Source organism: Musa acuminata, chromosome BXJ1-9 (assembly GCF_036884655.1).
Source record: "Musa acuminata AAA Group cultivar baxijiao chromosome BXJ1-9, Cavendish_Baxijiao_AAA, whole genome shotgun sequence".
Lineage (NCBI taxonomy): Eukaryota > Viridiplantae > Streptophyta > Magnoliopsida > Zingiberales > Musaceae > Musa > Musa acuminata.
In genome coordinates this window covers 13,541,862-13,558,255 of record NC_088335.1, presented here as the reverse complement: position 1 = coordinate 13,558,255, position 16,394 = coordinate 13,541,862, and the positions used below count along the sequence as shown (strand labels likewise).

General features: G+C 38.4%; 4 protein-coding genes across 5 annotated transcripts; 3 read left to right on the top strand and 1 right to left on the bottom strand.

Moving 5' to 3' along the window:
• Positions 1-243: 243 nt before the first annotated feature.
• On the bottom strand, positions 244-2,455 carry LOC135593341 (photosystem I chlorophyll a/b-binding protein 6, chloroplastic-like). The gene is made up of 5 exons (XM_065083308.1): positions 2,299-2,455; positions 2,025-2,186; positions 1,899-1,936; positions 1,228-1,742; positions 244-496 (listed from the first exon to the last, which is right to left on the bottom strand). The coding sequence occupies exons 1-5, from the start codon at positions 2,385-2,387 to the stop codon at positions 479-481; spliced, it is 822 nt and encodes a 273-aa protein (XP_064939380.1). The 5' UTR covers positions 2,388-2,455; the 3' UTR covers positions 244-478.
• A 2,409-nt stretch (positions 2,456-4,864) lies between these two features.
• Positions 4,865-9,634, top strand: LOC135593339 (probable polygalacturonase). The gene is made up of 5 exons (XM_065083307.1): positions 4,865-5,481; positions 5,871-5,991; positions 7,195-7,443; positions 7,832-7,985; positions 8,929-9,634. The coding sequence occupies exons 1-5, from the start codon at positions 5,056-5,058 to the stop codon at positions 9,452-9,454; spliced, it is 1,476 nt and encodes a 491-aa protein (XP_064939379.1). The 5' UTR covers positions 4,865-5,055; the 3' UTR covers positions 9,455-9,634.
• A 706-nt stretch (positions 9,635-10,340) lies between these two features.
• LOC135584088 (uncharacterized) lies at positions 10,341-12,676 on the top strand. Of its 2 annotated transcripts, none has more exons than XM_065083306.1 (3): positions 10,341-10,575; positions 12,041-12,111; positions 12,206-12,676. In XM_065083306.1, the coding sequence occupies exons 1-3, from the start codon at positions 10,440-10,442 to the stop codon at positions 12,527-12,529; spliced, it is 531 nt and encodes a 176-aa protein (XP_064939378.1). In that variant the 5' UTR covers positions 10,341-10,439; the 3' UTR covers positions 12,530-12,676. The 2 variants fall into 2 exon arrangements, with proteins under 2 accessions (XP_064939378.1, XP_064939377.1); XM_065083305.1 differs by having other exon boundaries at positions 10,345-10,575; positions 11,990-12,111.
• A 2,362-nt stretch (positions 12,677-15,038) lies between these two features.
• On the top strand, positions 15,039-16,394 carry LOC135593338 (protein TIFY 10c-like). Its single transcript, XM_065083304.1, has 5 exons — positions 15,039-15,373; positions 15,448-15,586; positions 15,670-15,869; positions 15,983-16,040; positions 16,125-16,394. The coding sequence occupies exons 1-5, from the start codon at positions 15,217-15,219 to the stop codon at positions 16,264-16,266; spliced, it is 696 nt and encodes a 231-aa protein (XP_064939376.1). The 5' UTR covers positions 15,039-15,216; the 3' UTR covers positions 16,267-16,394.

The following is a 16,394-nucleotide window of genomic DNA, read 5'->3' as shown; positions in this document are numbered from 1 at the left end:
GAGCCAAGTTCATGAGAGGACAATATATCTAGTCATCATGTAAACAAGGGTAGAAATGCTGCTACAGAAAGATTAGTGAAGAATAAGAAATGCAACTTGAAACTCACATTGGAGAAGGGTGTTCCAGCAATCCTTTTTTTTTTTCTTCTTTTGCAAAGGATGAGTGGCGAAGAGCTGTTCCAGCAATCTTCCTTTTTTCTTTTTGAAGGATAAATGACAAACGTGAGATTCAAGCCCAAAATCTGCAATATACTCTTTCAGCAATCTTGCTATTGGATATCAGATTCAATGTTTGACACAGATGGAACATTTGGGACAGATCAGCATAAAAGTTGAAGCATGTACAACCCTCTGTACAAAGAGATTATCAGTTGCAAATTTCATTGTTACATTCCACATTGACTCCATCTATCATCTCCGATCTATATTTTGGCCTTCAATAAATCTTTCATCCATAATCATGTGCCATGTCTAAGGGTCAATTAGATACGAATGCCTGCATGCACAAAATAACATGCTTAGAAAAGTGGGATTCTAGTAAAATCATTTACAAATGGGGCCAGCCATTTCTTTATGATATGATTTTTTTTTGCTTTGAAAATGTAGAGAATTGCCTGACAAAATTATTGCAGCTCACTCTGTTTTTCATTGTAAAAACAGAGTGATGTCCTACAAGTCAGAAAACATAGTGTAAAATAAGTCAAACATAGTGTAAAACTGATGTCCTACAAGTCAGAAAATTGATATATTTGACATGTTTAAAGATTGAACATCTAAAAAATGAGTTCTGTAGAAACACAAGCTACATCCCCAATCACAAGTGTGTCCATGTATGCATTTAGCCAATCAAAGAAGACCATGTAGATGCTTACAAAATGCTTTCTTCTTGACTCTTATATGAATGCCTATATACCTGATCTCTTGAAATTTTATTGGGGATGTAACTTGTGTTTCTATAGAACTCATTTTTTAGATGTTCAATCTTATTTGCCTATGTATCAAGTAATACTAATTAATCTGAACTGATTCAGTATAGGGATGTTCTTTTGTTGTTTTCACAATTTAGGAGGCTAGACTCTTTGGCTCTGCTAAGTACATGCCATGGCACACTCAAAATTTTGGCCTTCGATGGATATTTTCACTTATTTTAGTAGGTGTCTGTATAATCATTTACCAGGATGAACTATTTATTTGTATATAACAAAGAGAAGGGGCTTAATCAAGTACCGAGAAGATGTTGCAATGCCCAGGATCAGCGATGTGAGCCATTAAATTGTCTAGCGGACCCTCTTTAGTGTAAATGGCTTGGAACCAAAATCCCATGAAAGCAAGCATTGCTAATCTGCCATTCTTAATCTCCTTAGTCCTCAGTACCATCACCGGCTCCGGTGACCCGCGACCCCACATCATAAAATCAAACCACAGTCCACCAGGATAGCCTACATCAGGCTTGGGATTTTTGCGGTTTGGGAACTTGGGCTCGATATCGACACACCCAGGATTCAGGTAGTCCGCCCACCTTCTTCCCTCAACCCATCCCATCAGAGCCATTTGAACTACAAATAATGTCAAAGGATCCGCAAAGTACTGCTGAGCCCCAGCATCATACCATGAGAAGTTCTCGATAAATCCAAGCTTCTCTAGGCATTCGGGGATAAGAATGCCGGCGACAGCAAGCATCGCCCATCTACTGTGCATTAGTTCGGCCTGAGCGAACCACCGAAGTAGCTCAGGGTCAGATCCTGTAATATCCACAGCAATCAAAGGATCAGAAATTGCAAGTGTTGGTCCTGTTCTTCTCATTTTTGTTCTTTGAGGCATTTCATCATACAAAAGGAGCACCCTAAAATGCGACAAGCAAACAACACATCATCATGATGATTTTGCCAAATTCTTACCTAGCCCAAGAGGATCAAACCCAAAGTCTCCAGGAAGACTACATGACCACGCAGATAAACATTAGTAACCTAAATTTTGTGAGACCAGATAAAGCTAACTTGGAAAAAGATGGAGGACCAGCTCACCTGCCATCCAGCCACTCAGGAGGTGAGCTCCCAGGAAACCATAGAGGTCTATCTGGAGGCAGTGGCTGGCACACACTGGACACTCCTTTAGTTGCATGTAAGCGAGTAGGTGACCTTGAACAAGCCCTAGTGTTCCCTGGGACGGGCTTGGAAGCCTGCACTCTGCCATCCATCATCATGTGATAGCAAGCATACTTAGAATGTGGCAACAAACAGCTTGCAGAACTTAATGAGAAGGAAGCAGAGGAGAGAAGGATGCAAGCCTGCTACAGACCTGAGATGGGGACTGCAGAGTGCGGAGGAAGCAATTGCCAGTGCCATGGATGAGTGACCACCTCCACTTTTCCATGAGGAGCTGACCATTATCTACTGGGGTGTGGATATGGGAGGACTTAGCTTCCATGCATCAATAACCAATGAGAGGCCAACATGTGTTTGGAAGGTGATGATGAGAGATAGGAAGGAATTAGGGTTCTTATTTTCCTTAAATCCAATCAAATTCTACTGTAGAGAAAGTTGGTTCACTACAAGCTGTTGATATCTTTTTTTTTTTTTCTTTTTTCTTCTATTTTTAATTGGTTGAAATAATTGCAGTAAATTAGTAACAAATTTGGATTATTTATAAAATCTATAATGAAAAATTGAATTCCATCTGGACCACTTAGTACTAACTCACTTCATATTGAGGAACTTTATTTTTTTAATATTTCAAGTGGAAATCCAAATTTCATTTCTCTTCAATTTTGTGTTTAAATTGGATCATTGTGCTTATTTGCAAACATATATAAATTTAATGGATGGAAGAGACTTAAATCATTTTAGATTCATGTTCTTCTATTGCAAAAGTATGTTTGTCCTAGTGATTGTTGACAACATCATCATGTGATATCATAAATCTATTATAAGAAGATTTTACTATTAATAAGTCAGTTTGAAAAGCTAAGATGGAAAATAAGTGTTTTATTAATGATCTATATTCTAATTTTGTTCCTGCTCATGGGGCTTGATTTGGGATCGACGCACCAACGTCAACCTATGGATTCGGCACGCCCCACTAGCTGGGGCTCAATCAAGATGTGGTCGAATTTAACTGCATATAATATTTGGGTTCAATTAGGGTGCACGACTTGGGTTCAATCAGGATGAGGTTTGATTCAAGTCAAGATTGAGTCAACTAGATTTAAGTTAATCCAGTCAAATTGCACTGATTTGGCTAGGTGACTGGCCTGTTGTGTCAACAGTCATGCTGATGTGGCAGGGGTCAATGTTAACGTGGCAACAAACAACACTGAAATGACAAATTCCATATGAGCTATAGTGTAACCAACTGCGTCATAACGGACGTAACACAACACAACGCTGTCGAGGTTCTGGTCAGCGTTGACGTTTAACTGGTCAACGCTGACTTGTCTTGGTCAACATTGATAAGGCAGTGATGATAATGGTAGATTTGATGTAGACTGCAGCGCAGTCTGTTGTATCAATGGTTACTGCTGACTTGATACAACCTGGTGGTGACGTGACAATGGTCAACGCTGACATGGCGTATTAGATACATGGATGGAAGAGACTTAAATCATATTATATTCATGTTCTTCTATTGCCAAAGTCTTCATTTTTCTAATAGCGTCCCTCATTTTTAAGATGCATAAAGGGACAAATTTTTAAAATAACAAAAATATCCTTATTAACAATTGATAATTTTATTTTTTAAAATTCTTGCCGATACCCAACTAGACCAAATTGGTCTAATTAGTTCAGTGTTAAACCGAACTAGTTTATAATATTTATCAATGAGATTACGGTATTTTTGGTTCAATTGAACTGATTTTAATGTCTTTTTATTATTAAACTATACATATAGGATTCCATGTCATGAAACACCACAATCTCACCTTAATTAATTTAAATTCCCATGAATATTAATCATCTTTCTTATTTTATACCTTAAGGCTTCGATAAATGATCTTTTTGAGAGTCATTTGGGATTAGAGTTAGGAATATTTTGATGTATTTCAAAATAAAGAATAATTTATCATCATTTCTTTTACCTAAATTAGGTCCACAAATTTTAAGAAATCTTATAATATTTATTTTTATTTTCTGAGAAATATAATAAAAAATATATAGTGCTTCTCAATGAACTTATAATGTTTTTTTTACCACCAAACCAAAACATTATAACTCTATTTAAAAATATTATAGTTGATTTTTAATTAATTAAAATTCTCACTAACCATAGCTATCCATCTTACTACAGGTTTTGAGGTATTATAAAATAATTTATTTGAGAATTTTGAATTGTAAGGTTCTTGACATAATTCAAAATAGTATGACAAAAATTCTGATTTTTCTTTTATCTTAAATTTAGGTTTCTTTTTTTAAAAAAAAAAATCTAATAATACTTGTAACAATTCATTGTGAATGAATGATAATAATAAAAAAAAAATTATTCAGCAACCAAAAGAAACTATAATTGATCCAATCTACTGGACTAATTTAGCTAAATTGTGGCTCACCCCAAATTGGATTTTGACCAAAACTGTTTCTTCTTCTTAAAATGAAGGTAATTTGTTCTTTTTATAAAGGGAAGAGACTCTTCTTGAGATAGAAATTAGGATCCAAAACTTGGGACTTTAATTGCTCAAATTAGATTAATGATTCTCCCTTTAGCCAATATAGGAAATCTTGCTGGTTAGCAATAAAGCGGTGGCAATCTAACTAATCCCCTCTCCCGTGGTCTTGCTAATGGTTTACCGGCAGATTCCAACTGTTGGATCAAGATCGTACGGCTGCAAAGAGGTTCACACACTTTAAATACTCGTCTTCCTTGCTTTCGATAGTACTCGCCTCCGGTTTCCCTTCGACTTCCCTCCACCTCCCGCCCGTCTTATGACTTCCGATCCCTTTCTTCCATGGCCAAAACCCTAGCTTTCTGCCAATTGATGTCCGTTCATCTCTTCTCGTGGAACAGAGTGGACGATCCGATCGATTCGTAGGGCTTTGTTGAAGAATTGATTGGGATCAGATCATGGTGGAGATCTTTTCCTCCCGGTGGAGATTGCCGTTGCAGCATCACCCGCGATGGCTGGTGGGACTGCTCACCACCCACAGGACGCTGGTTTTGGTGCTCTGGATCGTGGGATTCGCACTGGTGTTCGGGTGGCAACTGAGCTCGATGGACGGCGTCGCGTTCTTCCGGAGGGGGCCGGTGGCGCGGCCGGTCCCCAGGCTGCGGCCTGTGGCGTACAATTTGACGGATTTCGGCGGCGTTGGGGACGGGAAGACGCTCAACACCGAGGCGTTTGAGCGCGCGGTGGAGGCGATTTCGACGCTTGGGGCCAGGGGGGGCGGGCAGCTCAACGTGCCGCCCGGGTTCTGGCTCACGGCACCCTTCAATCTCACCAGTCACATGACTCTCTTCCTCGCGGAGGGCGCAGTGATTCTGGGAATAGAGGTAAATATTCTAGTTTTTCTCTTTATTTATCTGTCATAAATTACTTGTGAGTTGTGGACTGATCGAGTGAAAAGGTATAACAGTGAAGATATTTAGGAAGGGTTGATGAACACTAGCCTTAATTTCTAGATCCACATGGTACCTTGCAACTTCTTGTTTATGCAGAATTTGGTATGTAGGTCATCATCAACAAACAGGGTGTTCATTTAATTAGAATTCATGTTCTCCTTCTCAGTTTTACATACATCTTCTTTAATGTTCTAGTGATGAACCAAACCTGCTAGCAGCCATTTTGTGCATCATCCTCAGTTTAAGCACAATATCCAATTATATATAATAGTCACATGATTATTCACTTTTGTCAATTACTCGAGCTTTTTCTTAATCAGGATGAGAGTTATTGGCAACTGATGCCTCCTTTGCCATCATATGGATATGGGCGGGAGCACAAAGGGCCTCGATATGGAAGCCTCATACATGGTCAAAATCTGAAGGATATTGTTATAACTGGTCAGCACATTTACTTTTATTGTGGCACTTCATATTTCTCTTCGTATGTTTTTTTCATAAAGTGAATCCTTTTCTGAGGGAAGACTGAATTAGAAGCTAAAGTCACTGGAAATTGTGACCTAAATCAATTTATTAATCACATAAGGAAGACTAAATTAGAAGGTGTTTTCTTGTTTTCTCATAAACTATATGGACCTCTGCAGATACCCGTTGCATCTTACAGATGTGTACCTAAACTATCACAAAGAATGAACAACTTAGTTAATATACCACAAATGCCAAGCTTTTTTCTTCTTTTTTTTTTGGTGAAAGGCCATTAAGTATTAGTGATGCATAGTTAATAAGTTTACAATTATAGAAGCATCAAGTATTTCTCAGAGTTGACCACCAAAACTCATGAAGTCTGGATTTGAAGACACTTAGTCAAAGAGACTTTAAGTCAGTGGTCTTCATTTTCAAGAACTTATTCCAAGACATGCTCTAAGGAAGATTCTTCTTAATGGTCCATTGAAAATCAGATATCCTAGTTGTATTTTCTAAAATTTTGTCACCTCATCATCTCTGTTCAGCTTAGTTAGAAACATTGCTCCAAAAATTAGTATGGTTTCATAGAAACCTCTCAAGGCCAAGTTTCAGTTTTGTTCTTTTCCCTCACATGCACATCAATGAGCTCCTAGCTGTTTATCACCTGGAATAGCATGGTAATAGAAGGACAAGGTCACACAACCTAACAATCAGTGATTCACCAGCATTAAGGGGAACGTTTTGCAAGAAGTTAAACTTCTTCGGTCATTATTCTTTCTTGCAGCATTTATGAACTTTTGTCCTTTATGAATACATGGGAAAACATGATGCTTTATTTCAATCATTCACCAAAACATATGTAGAAAGGTTTATATTAAAAGCTTTTCTGTTTCTTATTAGTATATATATATCTTCGGTGGTGTTGTCAAACAACTTTTGAACAAGTGTAAGCAGTGAGTGGATTGATTTCTAGAATTGGTGTGTCTCTATGTTGTTGCAGATGTATGATCTTATAGTCATAATTTTTTAGAACCTCATATTAACTAAATGCCTGATAGTTTTTTATGATTTCATGGCTGATGAACCACTTGAAAATGATGCTTTTGTGATTGAGGTATTGTCGATAAGCATTGTGGAAGCACCTTGCTTGCTTAAAGGCATTTCTTATGTATGAAACAGGACATAATGGTACAATAAATGGTCAAGGTCAAGTGTGGTGGACGAAATACAAGAAAAGAATTCTCAACTACACGAGAGGACCTCTTGTGCAGCTCATGTGGTCCAAGGATATAGTCATCTCTAACATAACTCTGCGTGACTCCCCTTTTTGGACACTGCATCCCTATGACTGCAAGAATGTAACCATCTCGCATGTTACCATCTTGGCTCCTGTTTCCGGAGCTCCAAACACAGATGGTATTGACCCAGGTAAGCATGCTTCCATGGGCATAATTTTGTTATAAGTATTGATGAGTACGTTGTGGACTTTAGAAAAATTAATCATTAGATATCTTTCTTCTGTTTTACTGAACCATCTTATTTAATAAGTTTTTTTTTCAGATCTCTTACTGATAATTTGTAAATCGAGTACTTGAATCTTTTTGTTATTAACCACTCACGACCACTCTTTCTTCGTAATGCTTATAGAAACAATGACACATATTTGCTCCTGTTATTTATTCTCAACCAAAAATCAATTAAATAACTCAATCCGATTCATAATAACCAGATCTAATTTGCAGTTTGTGTGAATTCAATAATAGTCTTGTTCATTAACCACTATTGTTCTAAGTCTGACAGCTCTTGCTCTTTGCAGATTCTTGCGAGGATGTGTTGATAGAGAACTGTTACATATGTGTCGGTGATGATGCAGTGGCCATAAAGAGTGGCTGGGACCAGTATGGCATAGCATATGGGCGTCCATCTGCTAACATCACACTCCGTAATCTCACTGTTCAATCTGTGGTGAGGTAAGATTTCCTTGGCTATTAACATGATGGGTAGGTGCAATTATATCCTTACAAATTGACAAAGTTACATATTGATCCCCCAAAAAAGTTGTAGATACATTGTGTATTCTTGCAAAATATATTTCTTCAAAGACATGCTTGCCATCAGTTATCAATTTTCATTAGGTTAAGTAGTGACTGAAGTACACTGGTTATAAGGAATCTTGACTAACGTTTACCCTCCTAACTGTGACAAAGGTGATGTTGAGATAAAGACTCCATTGTTCAAGATTTTTGGTTTATCTCTCAACATTTATAAACAACTATTTCTAAATTTCCCAATCCAGCCTGACTGTACCAGGTGACATTTATGATCTCTTACACCTGTACATTCCGAGCATCCTGTATCTCCTGATGCAATTGTTGGAAGACAATTTAACTACAAATATTTTGGACTTGTCCAGATTAACCCTTTAACCTGAGCTACCCTCTAACTTAAAATTTGTTTTCAATCTGTTGACACTAATTAATAGTAGCTCCAGGGAAGATTGCTGTCATCAGCAGACAAGTAATGGAAGGAGGTCTCCTGCAGCTCTAAGATAATCCTGTGTGTGTTTTTTTTTTTTTCTGATTTGAACAGAAAATCACTGGACAAAAAACAAGAACAAATAAGGGGATAAGCACCTCTGAGTTTTTGAGCGTAAGACAAGGTGAACCCTTTGTTAGGATAAGGTCCAGAGACTTAATTTTAGGTTTCAATACTGTGGTTAGACTTAATTTTATGTGAAAGGTTGGCTTATTTTTATATAGGTTTCTCGTCCTAAATTGAGGTTCTAACTTTATTAACAGTCTGCAGGTAAAGGAAGAAATTAGTGGGATTATTTCTGCTCAGCTTAATTGTCTACTGTTTTAAGCTTTTCTATCATTCTCATATTTTCATTGGACCTATATTTGTTGATCACAGTGCCGGCATATCCATAGGCAGTGAGATGTCTGGTGGAGTTTCAAATATCACAGTGGAAAACCTTATTGTTTGGGAGTCAAGACGAGGCATCAGAATAAAGACAGCCCCAGGGAGAGGTGGTTATGTACGCAACATCTTCTATCGAAATGTGACCCTTGATAATGTTCGTGTTGGAATTGTGATAAAGACAGATTACAATGAGCATCCTGACGAAGGCTTTGACCCTGCAGCTGTGCCCATAATCAAGAACATAACTTATAGTGGAATCCATGGCCAGGGTGTTCGTGTTCCAGTTCGGATCGACGGCAGTGAAGAGATCCCTGTCAAGGATGTAAGCTTTCAGGATATGTCTGTTGGTTTAAGCTACAAGAAGAAGCATATCTTCCAGTGCTCCTTTGTGGAGGGTCGTGTAATAGGGTCTATTTTCCCTGCACCATGTGAGAACCTTGACCTATATGATGAGCAAGGTAGACTGGTAAAGCGATCGTTGTCACAGAACAACACAGACATAGATTACGACATTTAATTTTTGTTTTTAGGTTAATGGTAACATTGGTTACTACATTGTGGCAAACACTCTTTCAAGCACATATATTGAGCTGTTCACACCCTGGCTTGTAAATATAGAGGATTGTTTAGTGTTCATTTTGTATGGATATGAAATTTTCAGCTCTTGGAATGATCATTGCTCTGTCATCTTGTACTAGTTTGCTTTGCCTTTCATCTTCTCTACTCTTAAATGATTAGGTAAATAAGAATCTCCTTGCAAAAGAGATTTATTTATTTTTTCGATGTATTGCTTCAGTTTCTTATTACCTTTATAAATATTCTATCAGCGAGAAGAAGCAAGATGCTTTTTCTTTTAGTTTTCTTTTTCTTGTTCTCTAAGATAAAGATTCTAGAATGTTTAATATTTTCTTTTATGACAGAAAAATCTTTAACACTCTGTATCATATATTGGTTATATATATATATATATATATATATATATATATATATATATATATATATATATATATATATATATATATATCGTTTTAATTATGGAATAAATAAAATAAATCAAAAAATAATTTTTTGTTTAAGAATAAAATCTTACTGGAATGAATTGAGATGATAATTTATAAATACATAATTATTTTAAATATATCAATTATTTTTTATTTTTCGATCATCAGAAGGAACAAGAGAAATAATATATCTCTTGGAAGGATTCAAACGCAGATGAAGTTGTGACCATCTCTCTTTCAGAGAAGGAATTTTGGAAAACACCCATCAAATCCAACACCTCCTCATTTGACAGGTTAAAGATGAAAAAGATTATATATATATATATATATATATATATATATATATATATATATATATATATATAAAGCGGAGCTCAACTCGGGCATTGGGTCGAACCCAACCAATTCGCCGTTCGCGGTCTTCGAGCCAACTTTACGGACTAAGTTTTCCCCTTCCATTGGTCGGAAACATTGCTTGTGCCGATTGCCGAACACTAAGGAATGGGTTCACCGAAGAAGAAAGCGTCGGAGGTCGCAGCTCTGTTGAATCTACAGCCTCACCCCGACGGTGGCTTCTACTTGGAGACCTTCAGGGACTCCTCCATCACACTCTCCAAATCTCAGCTCCCACCCCAATGTAAGCACTTACCGTTCTTCACCAGGTTCCTTGGATCATAATCTCTTCGCTCCATTAATATTTATGGATTAGTGAGACGTCACACGAGTGCTGGAATCAACAGAAGCAACTGAATTCTTTGGGAAGCTTGTTGAGGGTTTTGATTATGGGTTTAGGTTTAGAATCGGAGCATATTAGGGTGAAATAGGATGCGATTTGACAAGTTGAAGACGGATGCTCATGTAGCAGAAATGACATTACCTGTGTTTGTATGTAGACCTATCAGATGATTTATTCCAAGAGGACTGTTTTGGTTACATGTAACAACGGCGAAGGAAAATAAGATCAAAGGAAATTATTAGTTCCTATGTCCAAGGGAGTTTTTTCTTTTTTTCGTATACACCTGGCACAGATCTTCCTATCCATCTTACCTCCTCAAATATTTGGCTTGATCTCATGTATTAAGGGGAAAAATGAGAAACAAGATCAAGAAAGCCCTTTGTTTTATCCTTACTTCTCGCACAGATCTTTCTGTCCTTGGATTGACCTTGCCAGTTATTTTCATCTTGCTTCCTTGGTTGATAAATGATAGTGAAGCCACATACAATATAATATCATCTTTTCTTATGGATGTCTTTGTAAATTTATAGTTTTTTACATCATCGACCTTAAAAGAAAATATTTAGTTTTCCCAAAAAAGATTCTCTGATTCATTTTGCTGCATATTTACTGCTAGACACCATGATTATCATTTCGGAACTCAAGTAACCCTTTTTCTGAGACTTTCTTTCCTTCCATAATTTCTTGATGTGTTCATCATAATTTTCTAAAAGTATATGCAGCCCCATAAGTAGACATGGTCATATGATCGCCTTGTTGAAGGAGACCTGAAAACAAAATATTTAGTTTTCCCAAAAAAGATTCTCTGATTCATTTTGCTGCATATGTTACTGCTAGACACCATGATTATCATTTTGGAACTAACGTAACCCTTTTCTGAGACTTTCTGTCCTTCCATAATTCCTTGATGTGTTCATCATAATTTTCTAAAACTATATGAAGCCACATAAGTAGACATAGTCATATAATCGCCTTGTTGAAGACCATATGGACTCCCAGTATCATTGCATATATAGAGTATTTGGCCACATATAAGATCCACATTAGCATGAAAATATCAACATCCTTGTTTTTGGAGAATTTGGTTGTGAATTTCTTTCATAATTCCTTTTGAAACATATTTATTTAAGATGAATCATGTATCAACTCTGGAATTTGACAGACCAGGCACTTGTGACCACTTATAGTGTGACTAGTGATGAATTTTATAAGACCAAACTTCAAGTTATTAGTTTTCGGGAGAAATATTGCTGATTATGATTTTAGTTGTTCTAGTTTCCTGTTTGTCTACTGCTGCTAATTGAAATCTGATCAGACAACGTGGATCGTGCTGTGAGCTCAGCTATCTACTTCTTGCTTCCATCAGGGAATGTTGCTCATCTCCATCGTATCCCTTGTGCCGAGACCTGGCACTTCTACATGGGAGAACCTCTCACGGTACATCAGCTTCCTTATTTTGACTTGTTTGCTAAAATGCACCGTTCATATGAAACTAAATATGTTCTCCCTTTGTGAATTGGTCATGAACCAGGTGTTTGAACTACTAGATGATGGCCAGGTAAAGTTGACCATCATAGGTCGAGACCTGGAAGCGGGTCATTGCCCCCAGTATACAGTGCCACCAAATGTGTGGTTTGGTGCTTTCCTTACCTTGGATGTTGAGTCCTCTCCTGATGATGGCAGTGTTCTTGTCAAAACCAGCAGCCGGGATCCTGAGCTGCACTATTCTCTGGTTGGTGTGACTTGTGCCCCAGCGTTTCAATTCGACGACAATGAATTAGCCACACTTGATGAGCTCAAGCCTCACTATCCGAAAGCTGAGCCTTTCCTGAACTACCTCATAACTTCCAAATAGAAAACAGATCCTTGTGCTTTGCCCTCTGTCCAAGGGAATTCTTCTCCACTTTCTAAGTGGAGGTTGGGTGTTCTCTCATGGTAGAGGTTATCTGTGATATTATTCTGCTTTTCATAAACAAAAACTCTTTATGATATGTTTGTCCAATCATTGTGCTTTATGTTTTAGTGGTTGGAAGTATTAAACGCATGCTTAGATATATTCCCCCCCCCTCTCAAAGTTCCAAAGGTATTATATTAAGATGTGAATCAATCAGACAATTAGTTGAACGGTATCATGAGAAGAATGTGGCATGACAAGGGTTAAAGCTAGTTAGATAGCATCTGTGGGAGTCAGTTTCCACATCTAAGTGGTGCCAGATATGATGAAAACCCGAATGCTTCTTATATTTTTATATCCACATTTGAATTTTGCTATTTAAAATCTTCTACTTGAGTTTATCTGAATATATCTCAAGGTTTTATAGTTTCCAATAACAAACTTAGAAATTTGTTATTCAATTGCCTTTTATATTATAAGATATTCTCATATTCTCATCTGTCTCTTATTCTTCTCTATATTATCCCTATCCAAAAAGAAAGTTCAACTGATAGATCTAAATTAATTTTTTATTACATATGGATTTTTCAAAGCACTTGTTTTTTTCTCATATATGCCTACTGTTCAATGTGGATTCGTATTTGTTCCATTCTCTGATCATTTTTGACATATATGGTTACAATTTCTGGAATTTGTATTTGTGTTTGTCTCTTATAGCTGACTGGTGCTTGAATGGCCTTATGGAGTATAGGCAGAACCTGTAAAGTATGTGAATGTGATTGCCATGTCTGCTTCTTTGTAATCTTTTCAAGTGTTATTACAATTGGATGAATGGGAATGTACATGGCCTAGGATTGGATCAAAACTCCTTTATATCACTGTATCAATGAGTGGGGCTCATGTTGGGCACCTTCTTATAGCACAGTGCATTGACAGTGAAGAACCCTACAAGTTATCAACTTTTGGACTCGCATGTCACCGATCGTCAGAGATCAGATGCCATGATTGAGAAGACATTGTGATATTGTGCCATGTGGGATCACATGTTCAACGTCAATGGTCCCATTAAGGTTCCCTGTGGTATGCATCTATGTTCCTCTCCTATCGTTTGTTTATCTTTTCGCCATACTGGTCACCATACTGTGCACGTCTGTTGATTGTTCAGATAAATTTGTGATGAGCGATAACATGTTGAACTATGCATGTTTGAAGCAATGAATATGATTTGTCATGTCACTGACAATTCTTTATTTGACTTAGAAATTTGTAGGCTGAGGAGATGACGAAGTCTATGTCGGCATTTCCCCATGAATCATTGCACTCGGTCCTACTATGTTCGGAACTGCCATCAAACCCTTGGAAAATCTTCAAATATTTGATGAAAGGTCGAACACTCAACTTGCTAAATTTTAGCTTCGTCTACTCTGTGATAAAAAAATCTCCCATGAATAATTGTTCTTGGCCCTATTATGCTCAGCCAAGTTTTATTATCCGTTTTGATACCTTAGGACAAGTGATAGAAATATTTAGTGGTTTTTTCCAAATCAATCTGTTCTTTATGAGTTAGCAGATATTTCTGTGAAGCTTGAGAATTCAACCTTTTAGATTCAGGAGGTGGTGAAACTAAATTAGCCATAGTTTGCATGATCTGAAGCACTTGATGTTTCGTATTACTTGGGCTATATGCCTACCACCTCCATCAGATCTGGATCAGCAGTATTTCATGTTTGGAAGTACAATCGAGTTGATACCAAGTTCATGTGCCCATCAAACTTCATTATCTCAATGTGTGACCCCATAAATTTGTGTTGTAGCTTGCAGCTGGAGATGTGCAAGCCCCCAAAAGAAATATCTTCTTTCATTGATTGCATCTTTATTCATCAGAAAACATTGCATGGAACACGTGAATCCTGTGGATGCCGACATCGCAAGGAAGCCGCAAGGAAGGAACCCAAGGAAGCCGCGAGGAAGGCCACCAAGAGCCCAACGAAGAACACTTCTACTCTTTTCTTTAGTTTAATCCCCTCCTCCATGACTTGACATTATTCTTTGGAGCCAAAAAAAAGTCCATAAAGAAAAAGGATGTCCCCACAGCCCGAAGATTGTTTTCTGTATTCTCTTTTCTTAGGGAAATCCTTCTTTTGAGAGTTTGCACATATGATTGCTCCTTGTAGTTGTAACAAAGGCAGAGTAAACGGAAAATAAATCAGTAAAAACAGTGGGTTTCATCTCACCTTCTTGTGTGCAATGGAAGGTTTTCGACGTCGGTGTCACCACCAATGCATATTTTATATCTGTGTACACGACTTTGTCTACAGAGAGAGAGAGAGAGAGAGAGAGAGAGAGAGAGAGATTTGTCCTGTTGTTCTTTCTTATCCTTCGTTCTTTGCCAAATTGTTGAAAAGAACCACGTGCCTTCTTAACTCTTCCTCACCCGCTCTTCCTCTCCCACCAAACAAGAGCCAGAGTACAAGGCACTACAACACAGAAGCAGAGACGGATGCGGAAGAACAGGTACTCTTGGGTGTCTCATACATACATACATATATAAACAACACACAATTTTAGAGGAACATATATAAACAACACAAACAATATTAGAGGAGTAGTAGGGGAGAGAGAGAGAGAGAGAGAGAGAGAAGAGAGAGATGGCAGAGAAGATGGGAAAAAGAGGTGCGAAGGCCGGGGAGAAGTCCCAGTTCTCAATCACCTGCAGCCTCTTGAATCAGTACTTGAAGAAGAAGGGCAGCTTGGGTACCATTGGCCTTGACATGTCCCCATGGCCTCTTGGCCACCAACTTACAGGTGACATCTCTTCTCCTTCTCCCCCTCTTCTTCTTGTGACTCGAAATTGACATCTCTATATTTCTTTTGTGTAGAGAAGCACCGGGCTCCCACCACCTTGAGTTTGCTACCTGGAGTTAGTGTGTTCGCTGAAGACCATACCGACCATGGCGCAGACCAACATGCTCCAAAACCTGCTGTTCCTCCGGTCACGGAGGAATCTGCAAGCAACAAGTACGACAACTTCAGGCCATTTACTTCAGTTATTAGCTTTACATCTCAGGCAGTTGACTACGTTATTGTTGCGACTGCTTTAGGGAGATGGAGAAGGCCCAGCTGACGATCTTTTACGGCGGAAAGGTGCTTGTTTTCGATCATTTCCCAGAAGACAAGGCCAAAGATCTGGAACAGATGGCAGGCAAAGAGACCTGCACTGCAGCTCCAAATCTCGTGCTCTTCTCGTCGACCTCCGGTAGTCAGCTACCGGCGCTGCACGGCCTGCCAAAGCCCGCCCAGGGTAATGCTTCTCGTGATCTTGTTCCCTTCATCGTTTCCAGCAGTTGATGCAGTGTCAACACTGCAGGCTGCTTGATGTGGTTGTGTGCTCGATCTTTCTTTTGTTGGAAGCAGATATGCCCATAGCCAGAAGGAACTCTCTTCATCGGTTCCTGGAGAAGAGGAAGGATCGGTGAGCAGTCGTCCCTCATCAATCTTCTGCTTCATCAGCTGTGTACTGCATGCACTCGAAAGCTTACGTGTTCTTCGTTCTCAGGATCAACACCGAGGCACCATATCAAGTCCATGGAGTCCTCCCAGCATTGCCGGATGTGGCGAAGCAAGGAGGAAGCCGTTCCTGGCTCGGCTTGGGGCGACGAGCTCCGAAGCAAGAACACAGTTCTGAGAGCAGCAGATAGCTCGAGAAGCAACAGGAGGGCCAGGAAGATATTGTTCGAGGAAGAAAATTTATCTGTTATTTTGCAGGGATTAAACATGTCTTTAAGGTTCATTGATGCTAATTTAATATTGGTTGTGCATTGCAAGC

Coding starts and splice junctions, on each gene's coding strand:
- LOC135593341 (XM_065083308.1), bottom strand. CDS start 2,387: ATGGTCAGCTCCTCATGGAAAAGTGGAGGTGGTCACTCATCCATGGCA. Junction 2,187..2,298: donor CTCTGCAGTCCCCATCTCAG/GTCTGTAGCAGG, acceptor GATGGATGGCAG/AGTGCAGGCTTCCAAGCCCG. Junction 1,743..1,898: donor GTTTGATCCTCTTGGGCTAG/GTAAGAATTTGG, acceptor TGGATATTACAG/GATCTGACCCTGAGCTACTT.
- LOC135584088 (XM_065083305.1), top strand. CDS start 10,440: ATGGGTTCACCGAAGAAGAAAGCGTCGGAGGTCGCAGCTCTGTTGAAT. Junction 10,576..11,989: donor ATCTCAGCTCCCACCCCAAT/GTAAGCACTTAC, acceptor AAATCTGATCAG/ACAACGTGGATCGTGCTGTG. Junction 12,112..12,205: donor ACATGGGAGAACCTCTCACG/GTACATCAGCTT, acceptor GTCATGAACCAG/GTGTTTGAACTACTAGATGA.
- LOC135593339 (XM_065083307.1), top strand. CDS start 5,056: ATGGTGGAGATCTTTTCCTCCCGGTGGAGATTGCCGTTGCAGCATCAC. Junction 5,482..5,870: donor CAGTGATTCTGGGAATAGAG/GTAAATATTCTA, acceptor TTTCTTAATCAG/GATGAGAGTTATTGGCAACT. Junction 5,992..7,194: donor GAAGGATATTGTTATAACTG/GTCAGCACATTT, acceptor TGTATGAAACAG/GACATAATGGTACAATAAAT.
- LOC135593338 (XM_065083304.1), top strand. CDS start 15,217: ATGGCAGAGAAGATGGGAAAAAGAGGTGCGAAGGCCGGGGAGAAGTCC. Junction 15,587..15,669: donor GAGGAATCTGCAAGCAACAA/GTACGACAACTT, acceptor CGACTGCTTTAG/GGAGATGGAGAAGGCCCAGC. Junction 15,870..15,982: donor CCTGCCAAAGCCCGCCCAGG/GTAATGCTTCTC, acceptor TGTTGGAAGCAG/ATATGCCCATAGCCAGAAGG.